This window comes from Catharus ustulatus, chromosome 1, assembly GCF_009819885.2.
Source record: "Catharus ustulatus isolate bCatUst1 chromosome 1, bCatUst1.pri.v2, whole genome shotgun sequence".
Taxonomy (NCBI): Eukaryota; Metazoa; Chordata; class Aves; order Passeriformes; family Turdidae; genus Catharus; species Catharus ustulatus.
This window is the reverse complement of record NC_046221.1, coordinates 55,591,083-55,603,809: the sequence shown is the minus strand read 5'-3', so window position 1 is coordinate 55,603,809 and position 12,727 is coordinate 55,591,083. Positions and strand designations below refer to the sequence as shown.

At 45.2% G+C, this 12,727-nt stretch overlaps 1 protein-coding gene across 4 annotated transcripts in view; it reads right to left on the bottom strand.

Moving 5' to 3' along the window:
• LOC117000330 (cytochrome c oxidase assembly factor 1 homolog) overlaps positions 1 to 12,727 on the bottom strand; it is a 57,252-nt gene that overhangs the window by 1,604 nt on the left and 42,921 nt on the right. For 2 of the 4 annotated variants that reach the window (XM_033067899.2, XM_033067891.2), the window contains exons 3-6: positions 9,592 to 9,742; positions 7,036 to 7,134; positions 4,068 to 4,219; positions 2,096 to 2,172 (exon numbers count right to left, since the gene is read on the bottom strand). In XM_033067899.2, the coding sequence (XP_032923790.1) occupies positions 2,096 to 2,172; positions 4,068 to 4,219; positions 7,036 to 7,134; positions 9,592 to 9,667 (404 nt within the window). In that variant the 5' untranslated portion in view covers positions 9,668 to 9,742. Of the gene's footprint in view, positions 1 to 194; positions 886 to 2,095; positions 2,173 to 4,067; positions 4,220 to 7,035; positions 7,135 to 9,591; positions 9,743 to 12,727 lie in introns of those variants that run through there. The other 2 variants (XM_033067905.1, XM_033067913.2) reach the window with 2 other exon arrangements.

Sequence of the window (12,727 nt, the reverse complement as noted above, 5' to 3'; positions counted from 1 at the left end):
GCCTCCCTCCCCCTCCTGCGCTGCCAGCAGGGATCCCGGCTCCACCCACCGCGCAACAGAGTAACCAATTTGTAACAATCGCGTAAACCCGGGTTTTACTGGCCGGTGCTTGGCTCAGCACCTCAGTTTGCACTTCTGGAATTGGAAATATCAGAAAATTATTCACATATTAGCCGCCCCTGAGTGTAAGCTGCATTTCCGGTGTGGGAGCAAAATTTTAGTCAAAATGGTGTGGCTTGTAATCATGAAATTACTGTACATACAATTAGGCAATTAGGCTGCTGCACCTCTGTGCAATGGGTCTGCAGCAGGGCTCTGCTCAGCATCCCTTTGCTCCCACTCCTAGCCCAGGCCAAGCAACTGGGCCTGAAAGTGACCAGCTCATTCCCCACAGTGTGCCCTGGGGGCTTCAGCCCTTCTTTTGGTCACTTCAGGGCAGGAGTGATTTTGCAGTGCCTTGGCTGCCTTTGCCTCTGGGCACCCTCCCCATCCATGTACCACCTGCCTCTGGGTGAATGCCACTTCCTCCTGGACCAAATGAACTCACAGATTACAAATCTTCCTTTTCAAATGTGTTATCTTTTATGAAATAAATAAACCACTACAGACAGTTTACACACTCAGAGTCAGATGCATTTCAGTGGTTTCAGTGCCTCAGTTATTCTTGCACAGAGCACTGAACTCCTGGTGTCATTTAGCTATGTCTGTATTGGTATGAGAGGTGCCCTGGTCTCCCCTGGAAAAGCACAAACACATTCTGCAGCATCCCACCAGGATGACCTGCTTACCTGCTCCTTATTCCCAGCCATTTTACTGCTAGGTCCTCAGTGGGAGGCAAGGGCACCAAATCTTGTCTCGGCCCCATGTGAGGCTGTACACAGGACCCTGCAAGTGGGTGGATTTGGTAGAGTCTGACAGACTTATCTGCCACAAATCCTTTTACAAGCAGATGCTTTTTGGTTTTTTCTTAGGTTTGCAGAAATTTACAAAGAGCTCACTCTATAACAAAACTCCAAGAGATGTGTATGCACCACTGCAGTTTAACATTTTGCAATCTTCAGTTATCTTCACAGTAACTGTGAACCAAGAATAACAGGGGACTGTCTGTGAGGAGGGGCTAAGAAGGAGTGAGGACATCAGAGGTCAGGCACCAGGGAAGTGAGGTGTACAAGAAATGGGGCTGGGGATCTCTGGGGTTACCCCTGGGAGGGAGGAGGTTATCCTCATTAAGGGAGGAGGCCAGGTCCAGTACTGAGTTTCTCAAGTCTCAGCCTATGCCTTTCTTACATCCTTTTACACCTTCTTTCCTATACTTAGTCAGACGAGAAATCCAGTAAGTCACGCTCATCTAATTATGAATAGAAAACATACCATATGGCCAGTGGCAGCTGAGTAAAAGTTTTGTAGCTTTTGGTTTCTAAACAGAGCTAACAGAAGTACCTAACAAGAGGTTTGCATCTAGTAAAACTTTTATGTTCTCATAGTAATTCTTTGCTCAGTTCCAGAAACCAGTTTACTACTGACAAAGGAGGTTTTCAGGCTTCAGTACTACAAAAATGTGAAGTCACTTACGGTATCAGAGTATCTTTCTACAATAATGTATCTGTTCTTGCACTTATTTTTAACCATAAGGACCACACTTCTTGGTCAGCTTAAAAAAAGAAATCTTGTGGTTTTAGTTCACCTTGCACAGCTGTGATGTAATGTGTGATTCTCTTACTGCAATTCATAATACTAGACTAGTTAGGACTGCTGTTCAACAGCCTCTGTGGGGAGGGGTGGGAGAGGACAATACCCTGGATCACAGTATTTGTATATGTACTGAGGTACAGTCTGCAGAACACACATAAGACAACAGAATGGCTCATGTTGTTCTTCTATTCATATTCATATTTATACTCAAAATATTTCTCAACTAACTAGCATTTGTGTCCTAATGAAAATAATCAACTTTCACAAGACCTTTAGACAGGAGTTTCTGCTCGATTTGTGTGCATGACCTCAGCAACACAGACGACTAAAGCAAATATCCTGTTCTACTCTTTCCTCCTACCACTTCTTTACCATTTCTCCTGATACTTCCCCCAGTACGCACCACTGACGGCAGTGGTCCATCTTCGAGTTAATGTAGAGGTAGCCCGCTGATTTTGTTCCAGAGACTGGTAACTTTATCTGCAAATGTAAAAGCACAATAAAGATCCAGCAAAGCATACTATGAAATAGACATTTACTCCTTCTAGTTAAAGAGCTCATACCTTTTTGACTTTAACGCTATCTTTTTTTTTTTAACTGTATTTCAGAGTTGGATTAAGCTATCCTAACAGCTAACACGTGTGTGGCTACATAAGTATGTCTGCTCTGCCATGCATTAATCTCCCACTGCCACAAGAATGTACTGTGTTACAGCTGCAACCCCCAGGGAAAACCACTGGCTCTCTGAAATATTTATGAGCAAATACCTTTCCTTACCAGAATGCATGGTCATCCAGAGGTGACCTGAACTGTCAGAGCTTCCCATAACCATTACAAGCCTGTAGGTTAGATCCTCTGCATATCAGTTCCTTAATACACACTTAAGGTAGTAAGATGTTCAGTGATTCTTTTTTTTCAGTGTCACAAATTTTATCACATAGCTGTTTAACAAACAAAGCTGGAGCTGCAGCAGCAATCATGGCCAATTGCACTGGGTCTAATGTCTGAATAAAAGAAATGTTTCAGGTGTAGCATTTGCTGGTGGTGATGCAATCACAGAGAAAATGCCAGGTGTTCCCAGCCAGGAGCTGGGAATGTTGTGAAGTCAGTAAATCGACCTGTGGTATAATGATAATTAACCAGTTTATTTAATGAGCACATGAATACTTAGGAGAATGAAAAAGTAGAGAAGAAAGTTGGTGACTTGTGTCTTGGGTGAGGTCAGTAGAAGGCAGGGTTTTGACTTCATCCTGAGTCACCCAAGCAACCAGCATTCTTAAACAGTGACATAGGAAAACACCCGTGGGAAAGGCTATCTTCTTTTCAATAGATGAGATTGTGTGGGGTTTTGCACGATTCTTTTCCTTAGATATGTTCCCTGGTGGAATCTATAAAACACAGGAAATGTTTTGATACAGGGCATCAGGTAAGTGCAGCCTGGCTGAAGTTAAATGGAAAGTAATTTTATGTGAGCTGGTTAAAGGTTGAGGGCTTTTTTATCTTACCCTGATAGCCACACTCCTCCATTGTACCACCTGACCCACTCCTTAATGCCCTTGGCTTGGTCCCTGGCATTCATAACTACTCCCCAGTAAAACCAAAATTATTCCAATGTGATGAGTTACTATAGTGAAGGACCTGGAGAGGTTGCTAGGGGCACTCAGTGTTACTAGCAAAACAAGGGAAGGGCAGCCAGTCCTGGATTAAGGGGTAAAAACACCAATGGAAAGTACTCTTGAGGCATCAGTGCCAAGTGGAAGTGGACTTGTATTTATAAGGTTTGCCTGGGCCCAACCCTCAGCTGATACAAGGCAGCCTTGTGCAATACTTCAGCAGCCAGCACAGCATTCTGCAGTCACTGAGTAATCCTCATGCTCAGTCTCGGGCTGGGTAGACATTCTCATTGACACAAACTTACAGGTGCTCTTAAAAACCACATCATTTATGCTGTGCCACAGCATAGCCCGTAAAAGGCTGCAAAACTGCTGTCAATAAAGCTCTAAAAACCAGCATGGGACATATCTGGGGGGCGGCGGGGGTAAAGGAAGGCAGGTACTATTTTAAAGCTGGATCTGATACGTCTCTGAAAATGAATTTGTGGCTTACAGTGTGAGGGGGAACTGACTGTCTTGAGAGGTTCCTTGGCATTCTGTGATGGGCCCATAGAGCACAACATGGAGATGCAGCTCTTGCTGTTTCTAGGCTAGTAGATTTATGCTCTGGAAATCCATTCCTCTTCCAGATCAACCAGTATTCCATCCTACTTCTTTCCAGTGTCCCCAGGTGACTCATGACCCGCTGGAAATCCCTTGGCTGATCTCTTGTCACCTGCCACCTCGGGAAGCCACCCTGTGACATCGCCTGCCCAGCGTTACCCGTGCTCTTTCTGTGTCCACACGATTGCTCCCATCTGTCAGGCGGATGTTGTGAACCTTTAGGGGGGGGGCACCCAGGGCTTCCAGGGCATCAGGATTGCTGTTCAGTTCCTCCAAAGCTTGCTGGTAGTACTGGGTCCTGGCAAAACTTTCTAGGTGAGAGAAACAGGTAGTTGAAGAGACTGTTAACCTAAAATCAAAACATAAGCTTAAAAAGAATTTTCTCCAGACTACCACACCCTCCCTGAAATACAGTCCAAAACTATTAATTAGGAGAAAATTGGCTAAAGGAGGAAACACACCCTTACATCAGAGAAGCAAATGTTATTCGACTCATTTAGGGAAGAGGCCTCTGAACATAGCCTGTTCCATTCTGATATACAGCTCAGCTTACAGCTGTGTCTCCCCACTTTTCATGCATTTGTAAGTTATCTAAAAGGAAGGGGAAAAAAAGATGCAAGGATGAATATCTGAAATGTTCTGATAACTTGGGGTTTTTTTCCTGTTGGAGGTACATAAAATACCTTAAGAATGGAGAATATCTTGCAGACATTGAGAGGGAAACAGCTGCTGCAGTGGAACTCTAGCTTGGTACAGCTTTCCAAGTGGCAGCCATGAAGCTACAATTTTGCTGACAGATACCTTAGAAGAGAGGCACTAAGAAGCACCACTCGAGTTACTGGTCAACCAGCCACAACAGCACTGCAGATGGATGCTGTAGTGCTGGCACATGGAGGACAGTTGTGGCAAACTGCTATTTATCAATGTCTGATTGGTCTCTATGGCTGCAAAATGCTGTAGTGGGGTCACCAATGGACAGGGCACAGCTGAGAAGCTGGAGACTTCCTGACCCTCCTCATGGAGACAGAGATTTGCTTACTAATAGTTTTAAAGCTGTCTTGCTGGGGTTTCTAGATCAGTGTAACTTCACTTGTCTAACATCAAGAAAGGTAGAGTTAAGCTAAGAGTGTGTAGCTGTTAAATCCCACTCTGGCAACTTTGCCCTCACCTTTCAAAGGGTTTAAGACAAGGTGTAAAGTCTCTTGCCTGTCAGTATTAATCTTAGAGCATGAAGCAGAAGGATGCTGCCCCCTCTCCCTAATAAGAGGCATCCTCTGTGAGCAGGCAGCATCCAGTTGGCACAGAAACAGCATTCAGTTGGCACAGACACAGCTTTGCTAGGCTCTCACCTGTGTTGGTCCTCCTGTGTCTGCCTGGCACATCCTAAGCAGCAGCATGCCCGCCCTTTAGTACCTATAAATCGTGGCAAACAGCCACCCAGACCATGTGAAAAGTATGTTGTATTCATCCTGTAGGTTGGAGGAGAAATGTATTCTAATTTCCTGGTGCTCCTTCTCAGCTGTTCCTTGTTAGCACCTCATGCATTAAACATTAAATGCCCAACTAATCCATTTGTCCCCACATCTTTTGGTAGAGGAGCTGAAAGCATGCTGGAGTTGGCTGAGCAGACTGCTTCCATAAGAAGGGTGTGGAGGTGATGCCAGTAAGTAGAAATAGGATTACCTGAGTATTTGTACAAGCTTGCACAGAGACCACGTGCATGCAAACCTCCCTTCAGCCTGAAGGAAGGGAAGGAATCCTCTCCCACTGCTCACACCACTACGGAGGCCATTTGCTTCTCACTAGTCCATTATGGGCCAGTTCCGTGCACTGGGCAGAAGGCACCTAGATATGAGCCCAAAGGAGGAAGGTTCTAAGTGTGGCTCCTGGTCAGCTTAGAGCATAGAGAAGGACACACCTGGCAGAAAGTGTTCTTTCAGCAGTCTGGCTGAGTTATCAGGCAGCTGCTCAGTTGCCACTGAAATTGCAAGAGAACCAAAAGCAGCCACTGCAATGTGCCACTTGACTGCACAGCCAAGGCATGTGGGGAACCAGCCCTCGGGCTTGTTGTGTAGCACAGAGGCTGACTACCCCATGAGATTTCTAGATAACAGTGCTCAAGCTGAAAATTAAAAAATGCTAATGTCCTTGTTAAAGCCAAATTCAATATTTTAAAGCGTAAGGATCATATTTCTGTCAATGTACTCCAAAGCTTGAGGGCATGAGCTGCCTAAAATTAAAGCCTGCTTTCCAGCCCTGTCTTATTTATTAATATGTGCAAAATGAAGAGGAGGTTTCAGTGCTTATCTGTGGGCTTGAGAAACAGGCTCAGCTACACTTTTTTCTGGCAGCATCCTCTGGTATCAGAGTAGGTGAAAAGCAATAGCGTTTGATAGCAGCAACAAGGGAGAGGCATAAGGCCAAGAGGCCTATGGCACCCCCTGAGAGAGAGGCAAAGCCTGTTTCTGCTCTGATGCTAAATATCTAAAAGCAGTTTTAGAAAAAATAAACATCTATAATTTGGATGAATAACGTGGATTCTTGGCCAAAGACATATAGGAATCAGAGAAGTCTATAAACAGTAGCATCACCTGTCTAGCTTTCTTCTTTGTCCTGGTCTTCTCAGTGCTGACTGCTCTTATCTGTACTTCATTCAGGAGAAACTCATCATTTCTTGGCACTTCACAGGTGTGTTGTGTTTAAGGGCCAGCTCAAAACAGAGATTTACAGATAAAACTGCTAGACTTTAACACCTTCTCACAGATGGTCCTCTTTTACTGCCCAGTTACAAAATCTCAGTTAAGAAATGAAACCCGCATTAATGCAGGTGAAGCTTTCACTTCACCATCACCCTCAGGAAACCCCCAAAAACCAGACTTTCTTCTGACCTCAACAACCTGCTCCTTATGCAATATGCACCTCTGGAAATACACACAGAAGCACCGGGGAGAGCAAAAGCCCTGGAGATGAAAAAAGTGGAGCCCGCAGAGGCAGAACCCAGAAGCTGTCACGTTTCCCTTAACTTCATCTGCTTTTCTCAACTCGCATGCTGCTATTTTCCCCACTACACAAAAGCCAGTGAAAGGGGCAAAGGAGAAATAAGGTTGCTAACAACAACAAGACTTACTTTGCATAAGATTATACATCACGATACATCCCCCGCCGCTGAACAGTCCCATGAAAACAGCCATTTGCTGCAGTTTTCTTAGAGAAACTGGCATTTTTCCTCCATGAAAAGAAAAAAAGAAAGTTGTTGTAAAAGAAGAAAGCCAAAGGGTTACTTCGCCCTCCTCCTCTTTCCTAAAACCCTTTCCAACCAGGCCTGAATGAAAGCGCAGTGCACAGGCACCGAGATCTTGCTTGCTGGGGCCCCACCGTGCGCCCAGAGGGAAGAGTGATGAGAACAGAGCAAACCGGGAACCCAGCTGGGCTGAATGTGTTTATTCAAGTTCTTTCAGCGATGCCACCACTTCGCTAATTGCCGAGAAGCAAATGACCTCCCTGGCGTGGCCAGGGGCCAGTGCCGTGGCACTGTGGCGGGGGCTCCGGTGCCCGTGTGCCCGCTCGCACACTGCGAGCATTCAGGCTCCGGGGGCCGCGTTTCTCTCTCGAGTAAACTCGGCTAAGGCAAACACTCGCGGCAGGGATGGATCTGGCCTTGAGTAGTAAGGGACAGAGCCAAGCCAGCACTGTGCCAGCAAAGATAATGGAGCCAGGGTGTGTGTATTCTGTTGTGTCAATTCTTTTCCCAAGCTGTGGATAAACAGGAAGTCTCTTGCAAGCTGTTTTTCTTCCTTCCTGTGCCCCCCATCCCCCCGCGCAAGCTTGCCCTTTTAATGAGTCACAATTTTGACATTTGAATGCATGACCCAGCAAAATAACAAACACTTCCCTAGCTTGGGTAAGAGGGGGACAGAAGAGCCTGAGCTAATGCTCCTGCCCACAGCAGGTTTGTAGGAGTCAAGCTGAGTTGTCAGTGGGGGCGGAGCACTTTGCTTCAGGCTGTGGCAGGATGGGACTTGAACAAGCACCCGAGTATTGGCTTCTGCTCTTGATTCTTTTGGAGCTGGGATAGGAGGGAGGAATGGTCTTGAAAGCAATTTAAAAAAAACAGCAAAAAGCTTTTCTTTTTCAGTGGGCACATAGGCATATGAATAATGGGGGGAGCTGTATGGGACTTCTAATCCCAAAGGCTTCACACCTCAATACTTGTCACACGACCTTGTGGCTTAAGTGGCTATGTTCATTGAGAGCTGATTAATAAACCAAGGCCCAAACCAGTTACAGAAATGTCACCTGGGCAAGGCCATTTGAGCCCTGCTGAGGAAACCACCTCTAGCATCCCTCAGGTATGTGTTAGTCAGGTATTGTTCAGCTGACAACCACCGTTCAGCAAGGGTGGAGAGACAAGTGTCAGAACTTCTTCCCATCGTGGCCATGGGTGACATGGGCAGCCTCCCTCTGCTCACCACTCTGCTGACATGCCCTCATATTGACACCTTCATGCTCTAAACAGGGAAACTCAGACTCTCAGGGAAGCAGTCACAGCACCAAGCCTGTCTGAGTTCAATAATAGTATGGATAATGCACTGGGCACTTGGTCTGATTCTTGATGTGTTCTGTGCAGGGACAGGAATTGGAATCCATGATCCTTGTGGGTTCCCTTCAACTTAGCATATTCTATGATTCTACAAAACTGTGAATGCAACTCAGGTATAAATTTCATCTCCTACCCCACTGGTACTGGCACTTAGTTGCAATGCATGCTATTCCTAGGCTGATTGCTTTCCTTGTTAACTAGAAACCTTAAGAACTTAAGTTAACCCTTGTTAGCTTAAGAACCTTTAGTATTTAAGTTTACTATTTCAATAATTTCAGATTTGTGGATGGCTAGTAGTGTTAGCAACCCAGAGAGGCTGGGTTGTTATGTGGATGTTATGTCTATTTTATGCCCCAAGATGCCTAAACTGTGCCATTAATATAGTCAGGTATCATCTCTCTCACTCCTGGTCTGTTTCTCTGATGAGTTTCTTCTTCTCACTTCCCCTGGGCAACTTGCATAGCATGAGAAGTTACAGCAGAGGAAATGTGCAAGTGTGGTTTTACAGAGAAACAGTGGTAGTCATTGCACAAGGACAGTGAGAACTTCCTGCTCGCCTGCTTATGTTTGCAACTTTCTTTAAATCCCCACAAAATCTGATTAATAACCAAGTTTCTTATAAGATATATCTGGCCAGGCAGAGGCTCTGACACCAACACCACATAACAGGGATGGGAAAAAAACCCCATGGTAAATCTGGAGGGAGGATCAGATATAACAGTTTGTGACCTGCAGCATTTGTTTTTGCCCCTTTTAAAGTTGTGGCCAGGCAAAATTTGCTTTCTGTGATTAAATTCAGGGTAATTGAATGCAAATGTCTGGGGGTGAGGGGTGCTGTTGGCAGTTCGCTGAGCAAGGGTGGGAAGACAGGGAGCTCTTGCACCATTGAGGTTTTGACTGAGGCTCGGGGGCCTGCCCAGTAAACAGCGGAAATTAGAGGCTCTGCAGCTCACTGTCAGTGGGTTTGAGGTTTGTTGAGTCTCACGGTCTGCTCACACCCAGACAAGTGAGATGGATGGAAAGTAAGAAAAGCTTATTGCTGATCAGTCACATGCTCACACACACCACACACTCTCTCAACACCTCTGCTCCAGTTTTGCAGCGTAGAGACGGTGCCACCTGGCAAGGGAGCTTGGCAGCTGAGCAATGGTGATCCCATTAAGTACTGCTGCCTCCTGCAGCATGCCTGGCTGCTCCTGCCCCTGCCCACAGCTGTCTTCTGTTGCTGCTCCTGCTGAGGCAGAAATGTGGAGAGCTGAGATGCATCCAAGTTGTGCACCAAGGTCCTCATCACAGTAACAGGTAGAACATCTCCATTGCTCATTTTCAGTCACAGATGGAATTCCATGGCTGGACCACCCCATCCCTGCCTAGCCCTTGATCCTAGCTCTGGTTCCACTTGTTTCTCAGCTGTTTTCCCAAGCCAGTCCTATGACAGCATACTGTGGGAAAAGGTTCGGAGCTACGCATTTTAACAAGCTTCTCAAGACTGCAAACCCTCTAATCAATCCCACAATTATTTGCCAGCCTCTAAAACCAAGGGGGCTACTGCTTCCCTTCCCTGCCATCCTGGTCCTTTGTGGAATGGATGCTTGAATATTGCAGCCTTGAGCATCCTTTGGCACACAGCTGCTGATGACTTCTGAATGGTGACAGTTTGAGAAGACTAGAATGTAATAAGAATCTGTTGTCTGCGAGGACTTGTCAGTTGGATTTCTGTCCTGTGGCCAGCTGTGTTTGCTGCTCTGCTGGCTGCTCTGCTGAAGTGCCATGGGAGTGGCTCACTAAGGAAGGGAAGCACAATCATGCCCAGAGGTGCCTCCTGTTCTGAGCCTTTGTGAACATGACATACAGCTTGCGAACTGTAGAGGCTCTCACCAGGAAGGACCAAATCCCCTCCACTTCATTTGCCACAAACTGTAAATATTTGAGAGAATTTTATGGATACAACATGCAGTTGCCTCCTAAGGAGGAAGTTCATGCTGCTATCTGTGGTGATCTCTCCTGAGAACCTGTTGTATCACTAAAAGAGTAGGCAAGTCAATTGGTGGACAAACAGACTTTTCCACAGCTGGTAATGAAAAAAGCACAATTTTCAAGCTATGCTGTTCTGCAAAGCCATCTTTTCCTCCATGCTACTTGCAATGGTAAGAAAGATTAAGTGGAGATTAGCACGCACAAAAACACTGAACCCACAGTTACCAAAAGAAGAAACCTTAAATCATTGCAAGTAGTGTTCTCAAAAAATAACTGTTAAAGAAAAAACACCCTAATAATAGTGACATTCACTTTGTGCCTTGAAAATAGTACGATATGGAGGAGAAGGCTTAACTTTTGAAGCTAAGTGGGACTCAGGCTGTTAACAAGATTTAGCAAACTCCTAGGGTCACATGTGAAATGGTGGGTTACTGCAACAGTAAAGGCTGCTTTTAATTAGACTTTGTTTTCTCCACAGACGATCTTCTAAAAATAGGCTGGCTTAAGAGAGTCTCCCTTATTTTGGCAAATTTGGGTTTTCTGTTTGGTTTCTGAAATTTGTGTGGCAGAGGTTGGTGTTGGGCACCTCCATCAAAGGCAGGTATTGGAGAAGAAGGGCATTTTTACCAAGCATAAACATTAATTTTATTTTCCCTGGAATTGAGCAAGAGAGCTGGGGCTGTAGGTTCTATGGGGAAGGCATTTTCTCCTTCTTCTCCTTGCCCTTCTCCTCCTCCTGGTGTGACCAAACTCCACCAGTATCTCCAGCCTCTGGGTGCTACCACAGACCAAACAACAAACGATAATACTTCTCTGAACAAGAGAGAAGCAACTTGATCAATGCAGACTTGATGTGATCACTGCTACCTCAATCTGGGCCACTGCCTACCCACCTGGCCAGGACAGTATAGTGCCAGGCCACTAATGCAAGCAACTGGGAGCCTTTAAAGCACCTTGAACCACTGCAGTCCTGAGCTGTTGGAATGACACATTAAATAGGTGCAGCAAAAGACTACTATTAAATTAAATTAAAATTTATCAATAGACCTGAATACAGACCTGAGCATCTGACTTCAAGGCTCTAATTTCTGCTGACCCTTCTGCAATGGAACGCTCCCTTGGGCTGATGGGTTTATAATTGGCCCTAGGCACAGCTTTTCAACAAACCACCCAAAAAGTTACAGGAGATGAGGGGAATGTCAGGCAAACCATACAAGAGCACACACTTGTATTTCACATTCTTGCTTTCTTGCCCATCCATTGATCTTCTAAGATCCATAGGGCGGGCATCTGGGTGTAAGCCAATTTCTATACTAATAACATGCTACAACAACATTTTAGACACATCTTTTTGACATTCACTGTCTACAACATCCCTTCATCATCAGTACTCTCATCAAAACCAGGACAGTACAGCAGAAGTGTTCTGACAGGATCTCAGCATATTATTTTCTCCCTTTTTCATGGAAATAGCCTCAACATATTATTTACCTCATTTATGAGAGGTAACAGCACAAAGTTTTGACCCTGCCAGCATGTTCAGAAACATCAAAGACTTTGCATGTATAGAATGCCTTCACCAAGACCTAAGAAACTTGTTTGCGTAATTCACAGTCAAACCCAAAGTAGGATTAATACTTTTTTTCTTCTTTTTTTCCCCCTCAGTTGTTCTTCAGATGCACTGAAAGCACACATTCTGGCATTGAAGGAGGTAAAACCTCTTTTTAGACAGCTTTGAAATAGTCCCTTCCAGGATCTCCTTGTGGATCAGTTCCTGGATTTGTGTAGATGGCCTTGGTGAGAATGCTTTAAGGGGCCCACTCTACATATGAGAAAGACTACTGGCAAGAAAGCCAAGAAACAGAGTTATTTTCTGCCTTTGCAGAAAGTAGCCAATAAGGTGATTAAGGACTCTAAACAGCCACCTCATTCTTGCATCACTTCTCCTGCAATACATGCTACAAAGCAGTTGGCCTTCTCAGCATAAAACTTGCATAGTGCCTTCAAATATCTTAGTTTCATTTCATTTTCCTTCTCTCTTCGGCACTCTTATTTTCAGGTTTCTGTTCTATTTACAGAGTAGAATTTCTGTTCTGCTGTCACAGACAGCTTCCCTTTGTGCTCTTAAGCTGCACCATCTCATCCGGTGGGCTCACCTGCACTGCATTTCCCTTCCTCCTGCCCGTCCACCTTCACCTCTCTCTATGCTCTCTTCCCTGAAAATATTGCACCACCACCTTGG